Here is a 24,343-nt window from a genome sequence, read left to right as displayed (position 1 = left end):
CACCTCCGCTGTAGTCGTTGTTGTCGGTGTTGCCGCTGGCACCTGCAGAGACACAATCCATCCATCAGTGCCCTGCACCTCCCTGCCCTCTGCTCCCCACACTGCCGGGCTCACAGCGAGGGGACACACGCGACAGGGGTGGCAGGGCAGCCTTGGCCTGGGCGTGGGCAGATGCCACCATGGGCCGCAGCGCTTCTGCTGCCCCACACTCCACTGGGCTGCTCATGTTTGCTTCTGAGGGATTTGAAGCTGCTCCTGTCCCTCTGTGTGTGCATGTGGGGAATTTTGTGGGATCCACTGCATGGGGCACCTCTGCCTGTGTCTCATAATTGCCCACACCCCCACTGCTCAGTGTCAAGGGAACACCTGCAGGGCTGTCAGAGTGTCACACAGCACAAGGGTGCCATCACAGGGAGGCGACTGGGTGAGCTCCATCACATCAGGGAACCCTCGATTGGATTGAAGTCTGTTTTGATATCACCTTCCCTGGAGAAACTGGGCTGGGAGGAGAAGCTGCTCCCCCTGGAAGGCTCAGTCCTTGCCGAGTCACTTCCATGTGAATTTATGGAAGCAGGTCAGCGTTGTGTTAATGCCTCTGATGCGTCTTGTCCTTGGCACGGGGATTTATTAAATGTTGATTAGGCTCATGGTGTTCAGCTCTTTATGTGACTGCTTTTAATATTTAATGCTGTGGATCCTTGTGAACAGCTTATCCGGTTGTTGTTGGATTTCCCCCTTGTTCCAGGCATTGGTGGTCATGTGGTGAAAAGCAAACAAGGGCATGTAGCCATGCATGGCACCAGGGTGCCCTCAGGGGGATGGGGAGACACAGGTCCTGTGTGCCCTGGTGGCAGCTGGAGCTGCAGAGCCTCCATGGAATCAAACACAAGCACCTCCAATGGCTAGCACCAAGAGTGACCACAGAAGCCAAGAACTTCTCCCTTGGCTCCATGGCTGAGATCCCTTTTGCCCCCACCATAGAGGTGAGCACATCTCTGCACAGGGCCCTTTCCAGGAGCTGGGGTAGCCCTGAGCCAGGACTGCTACAGAAAACAACCATACCTAGGTCAGCACTTACCCTTCTTCTTGTCTGGGCTGTAGCCACCATCCACGATGCTGGCCAGGTCATCGTCTGAAAACCCTTTAAAAGGAACAGGAACAAACAGTGGCTGGCACCTGAGGGAGCCACAGCTGTGCCAGAGGCTGGGATCACAGGCTGCTCCATCCCCCCTTGGCAACTGGGACTGGTCAAAAAGTAGTACTGCTTCTCTCACACTTACCAGATGTTAACCCTGAATTACTTTAAGGTCATAGAAGAGGTAATAACTGACTAGTTTAAATGCTACTGTATTATTTCTTTTATTGAAATGGGTGATTTTTAGGAGTGAGGATGACTGATAATCACAGATGACTGATAATTTAAGAGTTCATTAAATGTTTTGGTGGCCAGCCTTGGCTGAGAGTGGAGGAGGCAGGAAGAAGTGGTTTGTGTGTGCTGTGGATCAGTGAGCCCCTGGCTGCACCAGCTGGGCCTGGGGTCCTGCAGGCAGGAGCTGACCCTTATCTTTCCCAGAGGGACAGAACAGTCCAGGGGAAAAAGTGAGCAACAGCATGTTTTGGTACACATGAAAAAGTTACCTTGTAGTGGGGAAGTCTAATTAATGCAGGATGAGTACAGAGAAATGGGGTCTGTGAATCTGCAGCTGAATGAGTGGTGCTGTTGAAGGTCTCAGCTGCAGCCCCAGAGGGAGCCCTGGGGTGCACAAGGTGAGTGATGGGAGCAGAGACCCAACAGTGAGACAGCAAAAGGCTCCTCCTCTGATGCTGAGCATTGGGAAGGATTTCCTTTGCCTTAACTGGAAGAGACTGCCTTATTCATCAGCTTACCACAAAAATCAGATTTATGGGCTCAGTAATGAGTGTGAAAAGAATGAAAGCCCTGACTATGCCAGAGCCTGGAGAGGTCCCAGGCAGTCCAGGGAGCAGTGGTGCTGGGGGAATGCGTGTGCTGGTTTGTGGCCAGTGCCACGTTCCAGCAGTTCAACACCTCCACCTTTCCTGCAGGAGCCTGGAAGCTCAGCAAGCCCAGAATACCAAAGTGCAGACAAGTCACCCAGTTAATACAATGTAATAAAATACCTGCCTGTTAATTAGGCATGTGAGCAGGGTGTACAGCCATCCCAACATCAATAAAGCAGCCGTGCAAAGTCTGCTTCCCAGCTCCAGTGCTCAGGGGAACAATCCTCACAGACAAATGATTCATTCACTGGAGTACTTCAGAGATGGAAAAAGATCCCTCCCAGCCCACAGGGTGTGTTAGGCCAGGACGTGAGCCTGCTCTAGATTTACACCTTGGCAGTGAGTGTGAACCCCAGCAGCCCATGCCCTTGGCTAAAGAGCTGTTGGGTTTGGGGATGGGGGAACTCAACACAACCACTGCAACTTAATGGATCAGAAGAGACCCTGGGGGAAAAAACCTGCACATAGACACAGAGCAAGTTGTTAGGAAGAGCCCCCCTCCCTGGAAGAGGCTCCTTTCCTCCCTGGGATCAAGCTGCCTCTGGAAATGCCCCCACTCTGAGCAGGCAGGACAGGACATTGGACCAGGCAGCACCTGTTCCTCTTTTTCCCATCTTTTAGGGGGAATGGTGTCAGGCTGGGAAGGATCTCCTGCAGGTCTCAGGGAACAGCAGGGCTGGAGCAAGCAGGACAGAGAGGAGAGGTCAGCCTACCTTCACCTGGCCTTACATCTGGCCTCCCAGGATCTTTCCTATCGTTCTTATCATCAAGGGCATCAGCCAAGTCAAAATCCATAGGATCCTTTTCTAGAAAACAAGACCAGGGTTAGCATTGTGGTGATAGGCTGAGGAGCTCTGAAATTAATTAATTAATCAGGGAAAAACACTGTTGAAAGAGATGAAGCTCCAGACACAAGCATTTCCCAATTCTGCTATGGGGCCTCATGGCAGATCTTCCAAACCCATCCTGTTCCACGTCCCCACATTGCTGTGCTGGGGAATACCTTGTCCTTCCTGCAGAAACAGGGTCCCCATGGCTGGAGTGCCAGGCAATCAGATAAATGAGGCCAGGAGGACAAGTCAGAGCCAAACTGGTGCCCTGAGGGCCCAGCCAGTGAAGGGAGGGAGGTGGCTGTACTGTGCTCATGTGCTGGCTGGAATGGCTGTGGCTTGATTCTTTGGAGTTATTTTCCTCTGTGAATGCTCAGCTGGTCCCCTGAGCTGCCTGGTTGACAGAGGATATTGTCCCTGACAAACAGCAGCTAAAAGCCCAGTACAGAGCCAACTGTGCCCTCCCACCAGTGCTCTCCTGAGTTTATTCTGATTCCAACCAAAACCCAGCCTGGGCAGGCAGCACAATGCCCAGCTGACAGGGTGCCCTGAGCCTGTGGGTGTCTGCCAGTGGAGCCCAACAGGGCTGTGCCAGGACAGGGAGCACAATGAGCCCACAGCCTTCCAGCAAGCATGGGAATGAAGCATGGCCCAGAGACCACTGAGGTCCCCTGGGAAATGCAGGGTAATGCTCGGATGTCCTGTCTTCTCTGTGGTTTTTGATAGTTGTTTTTTTCTTGAGATGTCTCAGGTGAGCAAAAAGACCAGAGGTTGGAAATGCCAGGACGAGGGCAGTGCCACCACCCTGGCACATCCCAAATTCTCCCCTGTGCCAGCAGCAGAGCTGGAGTGAAGCAGCAGGGGCTGTGGGGATGAGCTGACAGAAGCAGCAGGGGCTGTGGAGATGATGCTCACCTGGGTTACGCTTAGGAGGGGCTCTTGTAGTTTTTGGCTGCTTGGTGGTGGTGGTGCGAATGACATCCCAAAAGCCAGTGTCTGAAGGGAGGAAAAAAAACCCAAAATGCTGTTATCCTCTGAAAGGTGGGTTCAGATGAGTGCTGAGGGGAAACCCCCACCCACTGGGGCTGCCTGGGCCAGCTCAGAGCTCTGGTTTGTGGCCAGTGCCACGTTCCAGCAGTTCAACACCTCCACCTTTCCTGCAGGAGCCTGGAAACTCAGCAAGCCCAGAATACCAAAGTGCAGACAAGTCACCCAGTTAATACAATGTAATAAAATACCTGCCTGTTAATTAGGTGTATGAGCAGGGTGTACAGCCATCCCAACATCAATAAAGCAGCCGTGCAAAGTCTTACATCCGACTTTGTAACACAATCCCAGCTGGCATGGGGACACCCTGCCTCGGGGTGCCCTGGGGATGGATGCTGGAGCCTGCAGGGAGGGGCTCTGCCTTACCTGGCTTCCCTGGCCTGGGGAAGGGCTTGGGAGTGGGCCTGGCTGGCTTGGTGGTTGTCTCCACAGGCGTGTCAAAGAAATCAGCCAGATCCAAGTCTGCAGGAGAGAAGGGATGGTTACACTGCTGTTTGTGGGGGCAGCACAAGGCTGCTGGCACACTCCCTGCTCTGTGGGTGTTGTGCAATGGTGCTGCACCACTGCCAGGGCCTCCCATGCCAGGCTGGAGCTGGAAAGGGCATCCAGCCACTCTGCTGCTCAATTGTGGCCTATCACAAAGGCTTCAGGAAAGCCTGGCACCATTCCAGTGTCCCCATCCAAGCTGTGGCTGCTGCCCGGCCCCAGCAATCCCTGAGTAATTCATTTTGGGGGAGTCCTGCTGGTACCTGCAGCATCTCCTGAGGGCTGGGGAGATGAGAAGGGGCAGTGGAACTGAGCCAGTGGCTGGGACACTGCTCCCTGTGCAGCTGCCCGTGAGTGACCTTGACTGAGCAGGGCAGCACAGAGAGGGGCCAGGGCACAGGAACCTACTGCAGGAGCCTCCCAGTGCTATCACTCACACAAAAACACTCCCTGGGGAAGAAGCAACTGGCTGAGGCTTTGCCTCAGCCTCCACACGTGTCCATTTCCCAGGGGGAGTTCACTGGATGGAACAACCTCTCTTTTGGGCTGCAATCCAGGCACTGAAGCCCTGTGTGTGCCTCTGGCACTTGGCTCTTCTTGTCCCTACCAAAGACCATGGTGGCCAAGGAGCCAGACAGTTGAATTTGCTTAAATCTGTGCCAAGACCTTCATGCAGGACTGAGTGGATTTACTTCTTAGCACTCCTCTGATGCAGTTTATTGCAGGCTCCCCCAGTGGGACTGAGCAACCCTTCAGCTCCTGTGGCTGTGCTATATTTAACAGGGACTCTGTGGCCAGAACTCAGCCTGAGGAGCTGCTGGCGACAAAACTCGTATGAATTGAAGGGAGCTTGCTCAACCATGGCACTGCTGGGAGCTGGCCAGACCACATTTGATGTGCACCAACAGTGAGAGACCCATTCTCCCCTGGATGGGTAAGTCTCACCAAGATGGTACTTTCTATGGAGGCTGGGGATATCTTGGAATAAAAAAAAGGAAGGAAAACATCCTCTGGACTTCCTTTTGGAAGGAAAGCTAGCAGGTGTCATGCAGACAGGAACAAAAGCTCTTGTGTAAGTGAGCAGTGATTTGTGTCTTCTCCATTAGGATACTGCAAAGTGTGCAAAATTCTGCCTTGGTTGTAAATTCCACTTACCCTCAGCATGGACAGAAATATCAATATTGCATTTCTCTGGTCACACTGGAACAGTGCAGGTGCACACACAGCTCCAGCTTCCCCATGGGCAAGTGAAGGGGTCCCAAAGCAGCTGCTGAGGCAGCAGCACTCAGCCACATAGGGGCAGCCCATGGGGGCTCTCACAGTTCAGCCCCAGGGGAAGCGCACCCCGCACTGAGCTGAGATGGGAGCATGCCAGGAGGTCTCACCTGTCCCACCTGTCCCACCTGCTGGCTTCCTGGGGCCCTTGGGAGTGGCTGTGACAAAAGAGATGGGGAGGAAAAGTGTTAGTCACAGGCATCACCAAAAAAGTCACCTCTGGATTGAGAAAGAATGGCAAAGATTTCAGCACAGCTTTCTGACATCTGCATTTGTAAACTCAGGGTACAGGGCCATGAACAAACACCCTGCACACAGTGTGTGGCCACAGGGATCAGGACAGCCCATGGGTGAAATGGAGCCCAGTGCTGCCTTGAGCTGAGCCAGCATCCCAGCCCAGCTGGAGGGGAGCAGGGAGCTGCAGCAATCTGTCCCAAGGCTCTGGGATGAGCAGCAGGCAGGGAAGGGCAGGCACTGCACACAGCAGTGTGGAAACCAGCGGGGAGGTGCCAGTGCTCGGGTGTCCCTGGCTGGTCAGGCAGGCCAATGACAGAAAATCTCCTGTGCTGTGCTGTGCACAGGAGTTCCCTGTCAGCTGGAGGGCTGTCAGTCACACCCTGATACTCAGATCCCAGCCCCCCAGGTGCTTCTGGGCTAAAACAAGCTACAGCCACTGAGGGGGGAGGGAGGGAGCAATATGGGAACCACTGCCTATTAATAGTGGCTGGCATTACCAAGTATATGAATAAATGATGAGCAAGAGCTGTGGCTGCTCCATTCCCATTAATTTCCATTAGACTGGAGTGGTGTTGCTGGGCTTCATTTCCAGTGTGCTGCTGTCGTTTGATGTGACCCAACTCCAGACCCTTGGTTTGCTTTTTTCTGGGGCTGACATGAATGCAGAGTGGGATGCAGCACGTGGGGAGACCATGGGGACAGTGCTGCCCCTTCCCTTCCCTCACTGCAGGGACTCCAGCCTGGAGAACACCACCTTCCCTGCACTTGAGGTGGCCATCAGGCATTTCTAACCAGGTCTCCTCACATGCTGCATTAAAGGGCTTTGCAAAATCCTAGATGAGCTGCATGAGCCCTGTGACCAAGTCTGATAGCCCATGGCCTATCCCATGCAGGAGAGTTGCAGAGAGCACCCTCTATTCCACACAAACTCCAAGGTAAAGCAGCACAAGTGTCCCTCTGCTGTTAGACTACAGCACAAGAGGCTGCAAACAGTGTTACAGCTTTCCCTTCCATACAGGTGGGTATGTTCTGCCCCATCCCAGAGCCTGGCATCGCTCATGGAGCATTTCCCACTGCTGCCCTGCCAGTTGCTGGGTCTGGGGACAGCCACCATGAGCTGTGTGGGGAGTGCTGGGCAGTGAGGGGCTCTGGGTGCTGGCATTTGCAGCTCTGCCACAGCATCCCCATGGCTGGGGAGCAAATGGAGCCAGAGATGTGTGTGGGTGCACAGTGGCCTTGGGCTCAGCACTGGGGTAAGGCAGGTGACATTTCCCAGGGAGGGAGATGAGCCTCCTCCCATCCCTCAGCTGCTGTGCTGGCAGTTAGGTTTTGTCCTTAGGGTGTAAAACACCAAAATACTGAATGCTGCTTGCCAGCAGTGGGGCACCCCTGAGGAAGTGAGTTTGCTTTGACACTGGAACCCCAGTGAGGCAGAGCAGTGCCCCTGGGCACCATGAGCTTTCCTGGGCACCACACTGCAGTGGCAGCAGGGCAGGGGCCAGCAGTGCCCCTGCCTGGCCGGGCACAGCGAGCTGGGGAGGGACTGCACGATGGCTCCAGGGCTGCTGCTAGGCACTGCTGAGGCAGGAAAGGGAGCCAGAAGGGCAAGCTCTGTGCCACTGCTGCCTCAGAGCACTGTGTGCTGGGCCTCTGTGGCTCTCACAGGAGCCAGCAAGCAAAGGGCAGCAGGCAGCTTCTCCAGGACTGTCCCCAGCTCCCCCTGCGCAACCCAGACCCTGAGTCTCCCAGGCAGAGAGGATGAGGCAGCTGTATCCTCTACCACCCTCCCACCAGCATCAGGTCCCAAAGAACAAATTGCATCTATTCACATCTATCTGTTTTCCCCTCTTTAAAGCAGTGCAGAAATGTGACTTACGTCTCCTGGTGACGGGGTCCAACAGGGCATCCTCTAGGTTGAAGTCATCTGTGCCATCCCCGTGACCTGGAGACAAAGCATCAGCACTGGCTGTACTCACTCCACACACAGTAATCCACCTCTAAATAAGGCATGGCTAGAGTTGTTTGCTCAAATTGCTTTGTTTTTTTGCTGTTTTTTTCCAAGCCTGACCCAACACTGATGACAAGGAAGACATCAGCCCTCTCCAAATGCCCTGACTGTTAAATGCAGAGCAGCCATCTCTGGATTTTCCATTTGTCTGCCCTAATGGATATGGTATAAAGGCACATGTTAGGCTTAGATTTGTCAAGGAGAACCTACCAATTCATCTCTTGAGCTGCCACTCATCTCTGCCTGTGCTCATGATTATATGCTTGCTGAACTCCATTAAAACATTGGGACAGTGCAGACAAATTCGGTGGCAAACAAAAAAGCCCCATGCCCCTCTTCTTCTCTTGCCGGCTGCCAAGCACGACTTAGCATTTCAGAGGCAGCCTGCATCATTCTGCCTTGGAAATGTGAACCAGGATGAAACCCCCATCCCAGGGATATACGTGACAGGCACAGGCAGACTTTTTTGTTAGAGATGCCTCACCACAACTCCAGTCCCATAGCCCAGGGATAACTCAGGGCTACATCGTGTTCTCCTGCAACAAGGCCAGCTAATCCTTCCTTTCTCAGTCTCTTTTTTGCATGGCATTAATTACTGTTGACTTACCCTAGTTCTGAATGTATTTGTCTTGATAAATTCATGCTTTTACATCTCGGAGCATGCTGAGTAATTAATATCCTTTGGGTTTGCTAAGTACTGCAGCACTGCGAGAGAACATTAAAATGGCTTTCCTCTTATTCCTACTGCTAAATGGATTTAGCTATTGCCACCTGAGCTCCAGCGTGCTTCATGAATAAATTTAAAGCTTTACTGACAAGGACAATAACAATGGGGAGGCACCAGTCCATCACAAAGCAGGTATCAGCGTTTCAGTGAAAAACTTCACTGAGAGTGCTCACTAAGTACTGCAGCAGCTGCAGCTCGGGTTCCTCTCACTCACACATCACCTCCCATCTCATCTGCTGCCTGTGAAACCCTCGGCAGCCCTGAGGGGATGGATGTGAGCTGTGAGCAGGGGCAGGGGCTGGAAAGGCGCTGTGGGTTTCTCCTCCCAGCAAAGGCTGGAGTTGGGAGCTGCTGGAGGGGGTGTGTACAGGATGAGTGTCCCAGCCCACGCTGGGTTTCCCATCGAGCTGAATGATGCCAGCACCTCCCTGTGAGCCTGGAGGAACGGCCAGCAGCAGGTGAGGCAGGGAACATCCCTGTGAAACCCACAGGGAGAGGCACATGGAAGAGCCCCTGCTCAGCACAGCAGGGCTGTGTCTGCCACCCTCAGCCTCCCTCCACACCTCCCTCCTCCCTTCCCAAAATCTTTCCCTCTTGGGCCTTATTGCTGGTGAAATAGTGGCATGGTTAGACATGCATTGCTCTCCTGCTCTGACAGCCTGGGGGAAGCTGCAGAGCTAACAAGTGGTCTGTCAGTGTGAAGGAGCACAGTCAAAAATGTGCAAGACCATCCACAGTGCTGGAAAACACCTGCCCAGCTCCAGGGCTTGCAGGGGGGGCTGCCAAACCACCAACAGCCCTGCAGAGACTCAACACACTCATCACTGTGCTGGCCAACTGCCCCAGCCTTGTCAGTCTGACAATTCTGTGCAGTCTTCCTTCCCCAGAATGGCTTTTCCCCAGTCTTTACTGGATTTCCAGGAACTAACAGGACTCCACCATTTGTTTCTTTCTATATAAAAGCATGCTTAAAATAGGCAGAAGGGGAAACCCACGTTGCCTCTCTGGTGGGATGAGAAGCGTTCCCAGCCCGAAGGAGGAAAACGTTCTGTCACCATGTGAGCTGGCAGGAGGGACGTGGTGGCAGCACCAACTCACAGCAGAATGCCAGGAGCCTCCCTTCCCTCTCCCTCTGCTCTCCATGATTAAGTCAATATCAAGGCACTGACTTGCTGCACGCTGAGCCCTGTGTCAGTGTGTCCTGCCCACGCTTTGCCTCAGTGCAGGAGGGGACAGCTGTGGGGTGTGTGCAGCTCACACGCTCTAATGGAGGGCTCTGGGGGTTGTGGGGCTGCACAGAGATGTCCCCCCTGTGGGGACAGGGGCCCAGCAGGGAACACAGTGTCCCAAAAAATGGGCTCTCTCCACTTGGCTTTGGGGGGCTCACTGGACCTGCCAGCTGAGAAGCACTTAGAGCCCCCTGGGTTTGGTGACAGCTCCCTTGGCAACTCTGCCCAGGATGAAAGGAAGGTGCCCCTTCCAAAACCCCTCTCCAAAGAGGCAGCTGGCCCCAAGGGGGGAGAGGTGCTCAGGGCCCTCCATCCTCATGGGGCTGAGCTAAACAACAACTGCTGGAGAGTCCTGGGCTGGACTCTGGGGCTTTCCCTGCCCTGGTGGGAGAGGTGGCAATGCTGCCCAAGTGAGGGCTGGGCAAACTGTGGATGCACTGAACTGCCCAGTAAAACCCTCCCATGGAGCTGCAGTGCTTGGCACAGCCTGGTACCCAGGGCTTCCCCAACGCTGCCCTGGCAAACCAACATCCTTTTCCAGATCACCCAGGTGTCAGCAAGAATTAATAAGAGATTGCCAGTTAATTGAAGCTAACATCTGTATTTCATGCAAAGGGTGTTGCAGAGATGTATTAGACCTTTTATAGATCAATACCTGAGCACTGCTGTCACAGGCACACAAACTCCCCTGCTTGCTCCAACAGATAAGACTGGAATGCTCTCTTCATTCTTTTACTCTGTTATTGAGTGGTAACAAATCTGGTGCTTCACGGCCAGACACTGGAAACCCCACCAGCTCTCGGTAGGTGTGTTCACAGTGCACATGCAGTTTTTTGGAGGCAGCACTGCCACTCCCTGGTCTGTCCTGTGCAATCCCTTTGCTCCTGGGACCCTGACACTGCTCCACAGTCACTGCAGGAGTGGTGCTTCCAAAGCCCTCTGATGGGAACTCAGGCACAGCACAGAGTGTATTTAGAGTAAGGTTTTATACTTTTCAGGAGAGCTTGGGGCCCATTCCTACACATCAGTGCTCAGAAGCTGCTGAGCTGCAGCAGAGTTTTGTCTGTGATGCCCATGAAGCAGAGTCAGGGATGTGTATGCCCTGCCATGTCACCTTCCCCACAGGACATCCCCACCTCCAACCTGTTACACGGCCACAACAACAGTGACACACAAAACCCCCCTTTGCTGGTTGCTCAGTGCTGGAGCAGTAAGGGATGATGACCAGGCTAGTTTGGGTAATTTTTTCCCTACCCTTGCACTGGGTCTTTGGAAGAACTCTGCTCTTTGGCTGCTGGGAGAAAACACACATCCCCTGGGGCAACTGGGGGCAATTGCAGCCCTGTGTGCCCCCAGCCAAGGGCAGTGGGACACCCGATGGACTGCAGCTCCATGGTGAGGGGGGAGTAGGCAAATGAGATATGTTTTCCATATTTTTATTTAATCTGGCAATCTACAGAGACCAAGCTGGGACATTACATGGCACCCAATATGAATCCCCCCAAGCCAGAATGGGGAGGTGGGGGGACCCCAAGGCTGCAGCTGTGTCCAGCAGAAGCTGTGTAACAGGGGTGAGAGCACTGCAGACTCCCCCAGCTCTTGCTGAGTCCCCTTGCCTTGCTGGGGGTATTTTTAATCATAGCTAGCTGCTCTTTGAAGGTAGAAGGTTTTTGTGCCTTAATGTATTCTCTCCTCATTATTTTCTGTAGCAGGCAGCTCAAACACACAATTGTACTCGTCAGCTTTTTAGTTTTTACAATTATATATATATTCTAATTAAGCCCCTCTGTTTGACAAAGCTTGAATTACAGTATCATAATTCACACCCAGGATATTGCCAGGCCGTCTGCAGCTCTCAGAGCGAGGTGTTTTCCATTTTTAGCAGCAGCCCACGGATCTCTTTGTGCAGGATATGTGTGTTTGGCTTCGCTGGGAATAGAGAGCTGCAACAGCACGAGATTGACAGCCTGGGAGATTACGGGAGAATGCAAAGCAGGTACAAGGGCAGCAGAAAGTAATTCCAAGTGCCTGACTGCCATGGTGCAGCTGGGTGGGCACTGCAGCCACCTCAGGAGCGACACAGAGGGTGGGGGAGCAGGAGGAAAGCAGGAGAGCAAGTACTGTGGTAGCCAAAGGGTGTCCCCAGTGACCAACCCCATCTCTTTGCTCCAAGTTATGATGATGGCACACACAGGTGGGTGGGTGGGCCTGAGGGTGGGCACCCACAGCTGTGCTGGGACCTCTGGGCAGGGCGCTGGGGAAGGAGGGTTTGGGAGCAGAGCTGTGTGGCTGGACCTCTGGGCAGCATCCTCACAGTGGGGTTTCTACCAGGTCAGCACAAACACGGCCCAAAAGCCTGTGGGGAGTAAATGGCTGCTCCCCCGTGGGCATGGGTCTGCCCTGCTGCAGCACTGAGTGTGCCCAGGGACCTCTCCTGGGGCAGGAGGCAGCACAACACCACCAGCCAGAGCAGATCCCAGCCAGGACAGAGCACAGCTTTGGAATCACCAATGCCTCCCCCACTGCTGTCTGGGAACCGGTCCCAGCCACTGCCAAATGGGAGGGAAATTTACTTGTGAATCCCAAATTCTTGCTGGCTGCTAAGGCCAAAGCACAGCTCCATGTGTGTAGGGAGAGCAGTGCCCCTCAGAGCTGGGGTGTCACAGACAGTCTCTGGTCACAGCACTGCTGCTGGAGCAGGTGGCTAAGGGCAGCTCCTGTGCAGCTGCACTGCTCCCTGCACTGCTCCCTGCACAGAGGCCAGGCTGCCTCCTCAGCACACACCTCCTCCTCAAGGTAGCTCTGCCTCAAAAAGCAGACTTTAAATTCCAATCTATCTCTCAGCTGCTGCCAGGGAAGACTGGTTGCCCTGCACAAACAAGCTGTCAGCAGCCCACCAGGGCAAGGGGTGGATGGGCTCTGCTGGGAAGCAAAGTGTGGGAGAAACAGCCCCTTGCACTCACCCCAGCAGTGGGACCAACAGCTGATGCTGGGGTACAGCAATCCTGCCCAGGGCACAACCAGTCAAGAGCAGCGGGACACATTCCCCCAGCTGGGATTGACCCCTGCTCCTTGCAGGGGATGAGGGAATGCTGCTGTCCTTGCTCTCTATTCTCAGTGAAACATTTTGATTTTCAGAAGTACTAATCAAAAATCACTCTTGATTATGGCAAAAACAACCTCTGCTGAATTTTTTTTTTAATGCAATTAACAAGGGTGTATGGTAATTCCAAGCAATCTCGCTCTTGAGATTAAAGGAAAGCCTGCCAGGAAGCACATGAATAAAGCTTTAAGATGAGAATTTGCATAATGAAGACTTTCTCTTTGTGGAGGGACTGATGGTGGTTGTGTTTGAAACCTATTAATGGAAATGCCTAAAAGCCTCCACTAGAGCCAGGGCTCTGCTGTGCTGACCCGTGCAGTGCCCACGCTGCCCCCAGGCCCCTGCTGGGAAGCTCAGCCCCACCACAACCCCAGCTCTGCCCCTTCCTCCAGCCAGTGCCCCAGGACAGGCCAGGAGAGGCAGCACAGCCCCGTGCAAGCTGTGAAGTCTGCAGCTCAGGGTACCACACCTCACCTGGGCCCTGAGGCACAGCACAACACCGTGGCTCTGGGGCAGCTGCGTGAGAAGCAGGTGTCTGGTGCACCTTGATTTCAAGGCTTGCTAGAAATGATATGAATTATTTGGCAGTGGTACCCAATAAGCTCTACACCCAGCAGGAGTGATGGAGCTGGTGAGGAAACCAGACTGCAGCAGGCTCCTTCCAGCAGACATCACTGGCACCACGATGTGGGGCAGGGCCAGAAGGGATCCCTGGTGGGCAGGGGAGCCCTGCTGGGACCTGCCTGGCCACACTCTGGATGCCCAAGGGATGCAGTGCCCACCCAGCCTGCACATGCTGAGGGCTGCACAAAGGTCTGAAGGCATCTTCTCCCCACCTGCTGTGGAGGGACAGACCTGCAGCTTGCCTGCAAGGCACCTGAGGAAGCAGCACCACCCTGCACGCCCTGCCATGTCCCACAGCCCTGGGGAGCGGCTGGGGGCTCAGGCTGTGCTGCCATGGCCAGACCAGCAGGCCCCTCTGCAGAGACCAGACCAAAAACACAGCAGGGAGGAATTTTTCATCTGCTGCCCTCTTGCACAGCCTTTCCACTCCTCCACAGCAAGATTTAAAACCCCAGAGGGAAGCACCCTTGCCTTGTCTTTGCCAACAGCTGCATCTGGTCACTGGCTGGCACAGAGCCTGCTCTATTTACCAGCACAGAGGCTGCAAGGAACCCTGGAAAGCTGAGGGTCCCTGCCACAGACAGACAAACACCCCCCAGTGCCAGCAGCAACTCTGAACAGCTCTGAGGGAAAGCAAAGCCCATCCAGGTCAGCAGGACCAAAGCCAGGAAAGGCTTTGCACGGGGGTTTCCCATGGAATGCCTTGGGCTGGAGCTGATGGCCAGCTCTGCCCCATCCCTGGCTCCACAGCAGTGTTGTGTCTCTGACCCCACGTGAAACAAATGTTCCAGCAGCTCTTCCATCACAGGATGTTCCACACCAGGTAGTCCTGCTCTGGCAACACAAGATAATAAACAGTTTTCTTCAGTATGAGCACTCAAAGCTTTCCAGGGCTCTCTGCCATCTCAGACCATGGAGCAGGTGATGTTTTCTAAGCAACTTTAATATGATAGCTGTTGTTTGAGGTTTGTGTCAGAGGGCTCTGCCACAGCACTGCGAAAACCTGCTTTCAATTAGCCCCAAATCAATTGCACCCGGAGCAAAAGGCTGAAAGGTTCAGAGCAGATATATTTAAGGTTCCTCCCCTTCTGGGCATGCCTGGCCCCAGTCCTGTAGCTGTGCTGAGGATGGGGTGATGCCCAACTCTCTGTGCCTGGAGTGGGTACCAGGACACTGCAGCCAAGGATTACGGGAGGGCAGGAAGAGTTCAGCCTGTCCCAGACCTCACAGGAGCTCTGCAAATTTCTGACTCTCTCTGGGAAAATGCCCCAGGTATAACCCTTAATAACTTAAAGGTATATAAGAAAGGGAGCTGGTTTTCCTTTCCACGTTCTTGCTGTTTGTTTGGGGATTTTTAAGGGAAGAACAAGGTATATACCTAAAGGGGAAAGGATGTGGACAGCATCATTATTTTATTCCCACGCCCCAACCACTTCAGAAGAGGTCAAGGGGAAATTAGCACTGAACCAACTGCACAGGATGAATGGTTAGATGACTTTCCAGTGATGAAAAAAACCAACAGTGTCACCCTGGGCTCAGGTTTGTCCCCACAGATGCTGTGTGCAGGTCTCTGGTGTGGACAAACTGGAGGGTGAGCTGTACCCCCATCCTGATGAGGAGAAGGAAAGAGCCAAGGCCTTTCCTGCTCCTCATCCACCAGCAAGAGGCTCCCAAGGAGCTGGGAGGGGACACAGCCAGGACAGCTGACCCCAGCTGAGCCAGGGATATCCCATAACATGGCACCAGCTCAGCATGGAAACCTGGGCAGGAGGAGGAAGGGGGGACGTTTGCAATGATGGTGTTTGCCTTCCCCAGTCACTGGCACAGGTGATGGAGCCCTGCTGTGCTGGGCATGGCTGAGCCCCTGCCTGCCATGGGGAGTGGGCAATGAGGCCCTTGGTTTGCCTCACCTGTTAAACTGCCTTTACCCCAACCCAGGAGTTTTCTCACTTTTACCCTTCCAGTTCTCTTCCCCATCATGGGGGAAGTGAGCAAATGGCTGTGTGAGGCTGAGCTGCCAGCTGAGGTTACACCACCACAGCTGCTTCCATGTTCTCCTGCTGCTGTCCACCCAGAAAGATCACAATGTACATTCACATTAGCCATAAGATTTTTACTTACACATTAACTAATGGCTGTGAATTTGTCTATTGCCAAAGATGCCTGCTCATCAACCAAACAACAAATTGTGGCATGAAAGCATTTTGCTCATAACTCAGTGCAGAAACAACTGATGACAAAGTCAGTGATGCAGGAGCCCAAAGAAACTGAAAGAGGAGATGAAATGCTTATCACCTGATTCCCGGTGGAAAAAGATTGCTCTCATCAGATAAAGATCAAGAGGAGGTGCTGTAGTTAAAAGTAGGTAAATAGGGAATTACACAGTAAAAATGCTGGTTCATCACCTGGGGTGTGATGCTCCTGTCATACTGTGCTATTTAAAATCAGAAGCAGAGCAGTAGTGGGAGGAAGACTCGGGTAATGCTGACAGATGGAGCAGGGCTCTGGGAGAGCACGGGGGGCTCAGTTTGCTCCTGTGGCTGAGAGCATCTGTCTGCGGTGTCACCGCAGGGCTCCCGCCTGGCCACTGCTGTCCCCGCCTCCCCACAGCCCCTGCCCTGCAAACGGGAATGTTCGGGTCGGGTGCGAGGGCTGAGCGCCCAGCCCGTGCTGCTGCTGCCGCACCCTCCTGGCCCACCCACACCCGCTGGGCTCCGGGAGCATCCCTGCTCCGGGTGGGGCTGCCATGGAAGGAACAGCACGGACACACAGCAGGGCGGGGGCTGCACCCTCCAAGGAGGCGGCACGAACAGAGATCTGCAGGAGATGGTTCTGAGCAGGTGGTGCCGGAGCTGGCGGTGATTTTTAACCGCCCAGCGGACGCTGTGAGACCACCCCCCGCCCCCGGCTCACCCACAGCGAGGGAAGCTGTGCCACATCCCCAGCCTTTCCCAACAGCTTCTCCTCAATAAGGTGAGTTTGCTCCTTGCTTTCACACAGGGGTCTGGAGAAGTCTCTGCAAAGGGGAGTTTGGGGTGTGTATCCAGCTTCTTCTGCTTCCCATGCCCAGCACAAGCTGCATCCCCATCACCTGGGGACCAGCTGCTGTATAAACAGAGCACTCTGTGCTATTCATGTGGCATGAAAGAATTTAAACATAAAACCATGCTCAGTGAGTTCAAAGAGAAGTCCAGCAACAGGTCTCTTGCTCTCTCTGACCCTACTTGGAGAGGAAATAGCACCAACACTTGCAAACCCAACTGTCTGCAAGCTGTTGTGGTTCTAAGATTTTCTCTATGAAAGCATAAATAATTCACTCAGTTAAGACCATCATTACAAAAAAGAAGGAATACACTCTCTTTTTCAAATATATGTTCAACCTCACTTTAAAATGCTCTATTTTCTACACATGGTGAAAGACATGTTTGGGATCTGTGGGTGTTTTTAAAAGCATAATGAGGTCAAGGCTCAGTGCTGTCCTGGGGTGGGGAGGTGCTGGTTGGAAATAACACATTCCAGTTTCCTCAAATAATTACACAGAACTGCATGCCATGGGCTCAGTGTCTGCACAGGGCAAGGGATGGCACCAGCAGCCATAGCTGGGCCTGGTGAGTGGGGCCAGGCTGAACACCCACCCCAGGGGAAGCACCTGGGGCTGAAGCCAGACTGTGGCTGGGTCACAAAGCAGGGGCTCAGAGCAGGCTGGCAGCAGCTGGAAACAGAACACGGGATGGGATGGGATGGTTTTGGGGGGTGCAACCTCTTCTGCCCAGCACTGCATTGGCATAAGGCTGCATGGTGATTTTAGGTTGCACTTTAGGAGGAATTTCTTCACTGAAAGGGTGATGAAACATTGGTGATGAAACATGGCGATGGTAGAAGCACTGTCGCTGGAGATGTTTAAGAGACTGGATGTGGCACTCGGTGCCACTGTGTGGCTGACATGGTGACTGTTGGTCACAGGCTGGACTCAAGGACCTCACAGGTCTTTTCTGACCTAATTGATTCTGTGATTTTCTGGCCAAAAGAACTTCCAGGGTGAGAAAATGTGCCAGGGTGAAGTTGCACCACTTCTGAGTCTTTCTACTTGTTCAGGTTCTGTAGTGGAAACTCAGCAAAGCTCCGAGAGGAAGGCTGTGTTCCAGATGGCAGGAGGGGACCTGGGGAGGTTTTTACTCTAAATGAGTCTGCATTAGCCTGGCATTATTTTCACTCAGATTTTAGTGCCTGGAAAGATGACCCACGTCCTGCAGTAGCAGGAACACCTGATTGGAGGTGTCTGGTCACCACAGAGATGTCCCACCAAGCTGCGCAAGTTCAGCCCACAGTAAGTTCATACAGAGATCAGGCATTCCCCAAGTTCCTACCCCTACAAGAACGCTTCTGCCTGCAGACAAAGCTTTAGGGACACAGACTAATGTGCTGCTCAACATCTCATCAGCTATCTAACATCTGTTCTGCAGCACAAGCACCTCTTTTGCCATCCACAGCTGGGGCTGGAAACCTCTTCTGCTTGTTCAGCTTTTGCCTTCTACTCTCCCAGAGCCAGAGCTGCAGTTACCCCTGAACAACCAACCTGCAGCTTGATCTTCTGAAGCAGGATTTCAGTAAGATTATTCCAACTTTGGCAAGTTCTTTTCACCCAGATTTCTCTGTGAATGGGCAAAGAGAGCATTTCAAAGGGTAAGCAAAATTCTGTGCAGCTCTCTTTCCCCAGCACTTGTTTGCTGGAGACAACCCTGCACCAGCCTGCAGAGCCTTCCAACAGCAGAATGCTGCTGTTCTCAGGGTCCCTCCTCCCTGTCTGAGCCACCATCTCCAAAATCTTGCAATGCCTCTGGTTTCACTTGCTTTGGTTTTTTACACATGTATGTGGTGATCACACCAGACCCTACAGCAACCTGGCCATCTCCTTCCCTGGAGATGCTGCTCATGTGCCTGGGAAACAGAGCTCACACTCAGCATCAGCTCTCTGCCTGTGGCCCCAGCTCTCCTCCCAAAATAAGTTTCTGGTTTTCCTAGACAAGACTGAAAAGCAAAGGAAAAGGATTTTGGAGTGACTGCAAGGCAGTTTCATAAATATGCATTAGCATTAACTTCACCCCCATCACAGCAGCAGGCTGAGCTCTCAGAAGATCAAACCCAAAGCTGACCCTGAGCAGCTCCACTGAAATCCCTGTGAGTGCAGAGGCAGCGCTCACCTCTCTCTGTGCCATGGCTTGTATCAGGACTCTGCTTCCTTCTCAAAAACATTGTTCCCTCAGCAGTCACGTTCCTGTGCTCACATCCTAAATCACAGCTAGTGATTCCAGCATCTGGATCCCCAACTTTGAAGTTTCCCTTTCAAAGTCCTTTCATGTTCTACATTTTGATGTGCCACGTTCATCTTCTCCTGCTTTCCTCTATCTGAGCACTTCCCCTGATTGTGAATTGTATCAACCAGCTTACAAAGGAATTATTGCAAAGCTTTTCTCTTTGCCATCAGTGTTATGTAGTTTATTACGCATATGTTTTGTTGTTAGAGTGGCTTCAGAGGCAATGTCTAATAAAACCCCAATTTTTCCTTTAGTTAATTGTAAAGTTAATGCCTTAAACCTCCAGGAGGTATTCCTCCAAGAAGAAAACAAATCTGGATTTAAACCTAGTAGTTTTAAAGGTTTATTCTAGTCAGCTCAGGAGATCAATAGACACTTCTGTTTTATGTGCTTTAAGGGCTGAAACACTTGCAACAGATGAAGAAAAAAATCACATTTTTGTGGAGGGGGAAAAAAGCCCTCAAGAGTTAAACAGCAATTTCCAAGCATGTTTATCACTAGGCTGGTAGAAGAAAAAAAACTAAATACAAGTAGAACCATGGAAATTAATTATTTCCACAGTTATGTACATAAATATCTGAGCATGGCACATTTAATTAATGCATATGTGTTCAAAGATGAGAGATAATTTGTAAGAAAACCAATTTGGCTTCTCCTCCTTTGTCATACACACTGAAGACATTACCTAAGTAAAAATTATTCTTTAAATGTATTACTTTGACTTGCCACTGATACCTGGTAATTATAACTTTAATAACACAATAATGTATTATAAGAAAGATTTTTAGGAGCTTTATACAATGCTGCTATCTCCTTTAGTTTCTACAACAATGCCAAACCCAGCTTTCCTGTTGTACTCCAAATAATTCCTCCCTGCATCCCTTCTGGAATATCCATGGTGAGTGATCCTAGCAAGTGATGAGGCACAAAGACATGGGGTCACCTGGCACTGGCACCCCTGTTCTGCCAGCTGCATCCACAGCTGCCCAGTGCAAAAGAGAGTCCAGACAGCTGAAAACACCAGGAAAAGAGATGGCTCCTTCCTGCTTTGCCCATGCCCTCTGTTGGTGTGGAGGGGTGCAGGGGAGCCGTGCAGGGACTGCGGCCATCTGTGCAACAGTTACACCGAGCTAAGTGCACTGTGTGACACTGCCTTCTGCACTGCACCGTCTGATACTGCCCTCAGATTTCAGCAATTACTGTGATTGCTGCTGGGGGCTGTAGCCACATTCGGAGGGGAAGTGATTTGTGAGATGCTGCCGATGAAAACACGAGTGACAACACAGCCTGTCATGCTGAGGTGGCTAACCGCGCCTTGGAGAGTGAAGGTTTTCTTCAACCTTTTCTTACAAAAGGTAAAGCACAAAACCTCTCCGTAGCCCTTCTGCCTTCTACTTTGTGCTCCCTCCAACAAGCCCTCAGATGTCAAAGTTGCCAGCTTTCAAAGAAAACACATCAACGCATTTCTGTACTGGCTTATGAGACTGAGGACAGGAGAGGGGAAAACAACAATTCTGGTAAGTTTCTTGCTCATCTCTTATTGTTTTCCAGAAGCGTGTGGTTATCCCTGGATGACTCATAAACATGAAACATAACTACGTTCTGGAAAAAAGTCACAGATCTGTGAATTTAAAGCACCATGCAAGGTGCTGGCATGGGGAATGCCTGCTCTGGCTACAGCCAATAGGCTTTGCAGGGTGTTTGGTTTTCTCCACTACCTCAAAATACTTTAATGCTTCTGCCACCAACACCCTGGGAACAGGGCAGAGTTTAGCAGCACTGGCAAAGGGGCTGGGGCCCTACAAGCAGTGCCTGTTTCCAGCACTGCAGCCACAGGCAGAGGCTGTGGGCAGAGGCAGCTTGGAGGCACAGACAGATGTGGCACAGCTGTGTCTGACAGCCCAGACAGGGCACTGAAGCACACAGCCATCAATGAAGGGAAATGCACTAGAACGTGATCAAAGAGAAACCCAAACCCATTTTTTTCCAATTAAAAAGTCAAGTTTGCTCCTGCTTTACTGGACAGTCACAGACAACACACACATCAGTCTTGTGTCAGTAGTGCAGGTGGACCACAGTTGCAAGAATCACACTAGGTACTGATTTTGTTGTTTGTTATTCTTAGTTCTTGGTAATTTGTAAATCTCTCAGCTTCCAAGAGACTGAGCTGCCCACAGCCTGCCTTCAGCACTACTGGAGTAGCTATTTCAGAACAAGAAGCCAAAAAAACCCAACAACCTGCTGGGGAACAGAGGCAATGCAGAAGCGTGATTTCTGTTGCTGCTGTTCTGAAGAAATGGCAGAGAATGCCCTGCCTGGGAAACCACTGCCTTGGCACCACCTGTTACCTTGCCGTGGGTACAGCAGGATGGCAGGGAGGCTGTGCTCAGGTGGGGAAGGGCTCCCAGGGCTCTCTCAGGGTGCTGCAGGGCTGTTCCAACACATCTGGGAGAGAGGGAGGGAGGAGCAGGCACCCATGCACGGGCTGGGATACCCGGGGGAGGGAGCAGAGGCCCGGGGAAAGGCTGTGCTGCACACCGGCAGCCCGGCTCGGTGTGCCCCGTGTGGCAAGGCTCTGCACGGGACGGGAGCCAGGAGCAGGGAACTCCCCCTGGCACAGTGATTGCCACGGAGAGGCAATTTAAAACAGTTCAGAGAGGAGACAAACTTAATGCTGTTCAATTACCTGTGAAGCCTCACGCTGGCAGGAATGATTTATGAATGTTTCAGTGAAATTTATTCTGATACGAACACAGCCAAGGATATTTAAGAGCTGGACTCTGCAGCCCAAGAGCTCCAAAACAGCATTTTTGTTTACCCACATTGCGAAAAACACAAAATGCAAATAGCTTTAGTACTGACTAACCAGATTTTTTTTTAACACAAAATCAAGATTTTATGCACTGTCTCAGCTCAGCCTGTCAAACTGAAATCCATCAATTAAAAATGCAGCCGCTAACCTGGTCAGCATAACCAACTCTGTACCACACTGTTACCATTCCAGGTGCACAAACAGGTAGGTGCCAAATGCAAACAAACTAATTCCAGGCTGACTCATGGAAAACCTAATCTATTCCAACAGGAAGAGCTCCTTGGGTTTCAGTTCGCTATCTGCTTTGATGCTGTTATCTTCTAACCAGTCTGTGCTTGTCGGGTGCCTCCTGGTTAATAGCAGATTTTGTTTAGAAAAACTTTCCTGAGGTTTTTTACACAATTTTTGTATATTTCCTCTGTATAATCATTAGAAGGACGTTTCTTTTGAATTCAAACACACAGCTTTTTAAAAGTACTGTTGAGTTTTTTTAAGGAGACAAAGAGTTGTGGTAAACTTCGCATTGACTTTAATTTCTTCCTTCCTGCTCTCCTAAAAACAGTATTTAATTTTTTCCTTCCTAGTTGCTGCTTAGCTGGGAACGATTTCTGGGTTAGACTGTTCTGATCTGCAGAAATAACAGCGGGACAAAAAAAAGAGTGAGAATACAACCAGCAGCCCGACAAATTTGGGTCACACAGAGAATCCTCTAATCCAGCAGCTCAGCGAGCAGACAGACAAACCCAAACTCCTTTGGCGGTGACTCCATGGCTACCTCTGTTTAGGATTAACTGAGCCCCAGGCTGCTCCAGGGCATTATACCTGCGGTATGGCGCTTCCTAAGCATCGCTGTCACACTGTCACCCGAAGGCAGCCGCGATGCGTCCGTCAGCAGCGCTGTCACTGTCACCTCAGGCAGGCTGGAGCCGCCCCACCTGCGGGCACGGCTGCGGGCCCGGCCCCGCGGGCAGCGAGGGAGCCGGGGCAGGGGCCGGGCAGAGCCCAGGGTGGGGGCGGCAGAAGGAGGGGGACAGGGACGGTCTGCGGCCCGGCCTGATGCACCGGCTGGCACCCCGCCATCGCTGCGGGCTCGGGGTGCTCTGCGCAGGGTGGGGCCCGAAGGAGGCAGCCCCCTTCCCGGGGCGATCCCGGGGCTGCACCCTCCCAGCCGGGGCCTCTCCTCGGGGAGCGTCCCTCCGGCCCCGGGAGACCCCCCGGGGAAGGCTCCGTGCTACCGGGGGAACATCCAGCCCGAGAAGCCGCCACGGCGAGGGGGCCGCACCGCCTGCATCCCTGGCGGACAGCATCCCTCAGGGGCAGCATCCCGCGGGGTGACCCCGGCCGGGGTCCGCCGTTCCTGGGCCGAGCCCCGTGCCGCGATCATGCGCGCAGCTCCCCGCGCCCCCGGGCCCTGTCCCCCGGGCCGCCCCCTCCCGCCGCGCCCAGCCCGCCCCAGCCCGGCCCGGCCGCCCTACCTGCGCCCAGCAGCGCGGCGAAGGCCAGCAGCAGCCCCAGGAGGCGGCGGCCGGCCATGGCGCGGCGCGGCTGCGTCTGCCGCGGGCTCGGCTCCCGACTCCGCCGGGGCGGGACGCGGCCGTGAGGGGCGGGCGCTGCGCGCCCCCGCCCCCCGCCCTCCCCGCCGGGCCGCGCCCCCGCCCGGCCCCGCGCAGCCCAGGGGTGTGTGCAGGGGACCCGAGGGGTGTCTGCCGGAGACCCGCGGGCCCCGGAGCACGACCGAGTGCCGGCACCCGCCGCCTTTTGCCGAAAGCGCGGCCCCGGCGCGCATCCTTCCGCCGCATCGGCATCAGTGCCGCATCTGCTCGCCCGAGCGGGGAGAGGCGGGCGGCAAACAGCGATGGGGGACGCGCAGGGAACGAGGGAGGGTTTGGGACTGCCGCTGTCAGCCCCGGCACCGGGGGAGCCCCGTGTGCCCGCCGCCCCGGGCACGGACGGCCGCGCGTTCCCGCTGGGATGGGGCGGTGGCGCGGCTGGGAGCTGTGCCCTGCTCCGGGGACAGTACAGAAGTACAGGGGAAGGAGCTGCCGCAGTTTCACCCTTTAATGCCAGGTGTTTCACGTGGAGGTTACGGAGCTATGGAATTGTTGGCTGGAAGCGACCTCTGGAGGTCTCCAGCCCAAAGGCCCCATCGGAGCGGGACCCATGGACACCAGGTTACATCAGCCACAGCCACCTGTGAAAACCTCCAGGGCTGAAAGCTTCCCGTGCCCCCCAGAGATGACCAGTGGCCATGCTGTTCACTACCTTGGCAAGAAGATTCCCCTGGGTTCAGGCTACCCCTCCCACTGACCCTTTAGCCATCACCCCCAGCTGTGTGGGCTCTGGCGCGTTAATAACTGCGCTTGAGTAGCTGCAAACTGCCCGTAGATTTGCCTCAGCCGCCTTCTCGCCGAAGGAAACAAGTTACTCCTTGTGCGCCGGCTGCTGGACCCTCTTCTCTATGGCTCTTTTGAACGGGGGTAGGAATTTGTTTATAACAGGGTAAACATCTTCTTTGTGATATTTATAGGTAATTTTGCTGCAGAAAAGGGGATGAGGATGCAGCCTATTTTTAGGAGGTATTCCTGAAGCTTTACTGGGGACTGAGAGGCTGAAGATGTGTCTGGGTCATCG

The 24,343-nt window shown here is 53.3% G+C and overlaps 1 protein-coding gene across 2 annotated transcripts in view; it reads right to left on the bottom strand.

Moving 5' to 3' along the window:
* CD99L2 (CD99 molecule like 2) overlaps window positions 1-23,258 on the bottom strand; it is a 30,503-nt gene extending 7,245 nt beyond the window's left edge. For both annotated transcript variants that reach the window (XM_059482673.1, XM_059482674.1), the window contains exons 1-8: window positions 23,188-23,258; window positions 7,771-7,836; window positions 5,768-5,815; window positions 4,263-4,358; window positions 3,765-3,845; window positions 2,733-2,825; window positions 1,079-1,141; window positions 4-42 (exon numbers count right to left, since the gene is read on the bottom strand). In XM_059482673.1, coding sequence (XP_059338656.1) covers window positions 4-42; window positions 1,079-1,141; window positions 2,733-2,825; window positions 3,765-3,845; window positions 4,263-4,358; window positions 5,768-5,815; window positions 7,771-7,836; window positions 23,188-23,245 — 544 coding nt within the window. In that variant the 5' untranslated portion in view covers window positions 23,246-23,258. The remainder of the gene's footprint in view (window positions 1-3; window positions 43-1,078; window positions 1,142-2,732; window positions 2,826-3,764; window positions 3,846-4,262; window positions 4,359-5,767; window positions 5,816-7,770; window positions 7,837-23,187) is intronic.
* Window positions 23,259-24,343: the final 1,085 nt, after the last annotated feature.

Source organism: Ammospiza nelsoni, chromosome 15 (assembly GCF_027579445.1).
Source record: "Ammospiza nelsoni isolate bAmmNel1 chromosome 15, bAmmNel1.pri, whole genome shotgun sequence".
In the NCBI taxonomy this organism is placed as follows: Eukaryota; Metazoa; Chordata; class Aves; order Passeriformes; family Passerellidae; genus Ammospiza; species Ammospiza nelsoni.
The sequence above is the reverse complement of the archived record's forward strand: the minus strand, read 5'-3'. Positions and strand labels throughout refer to the sequence as shown.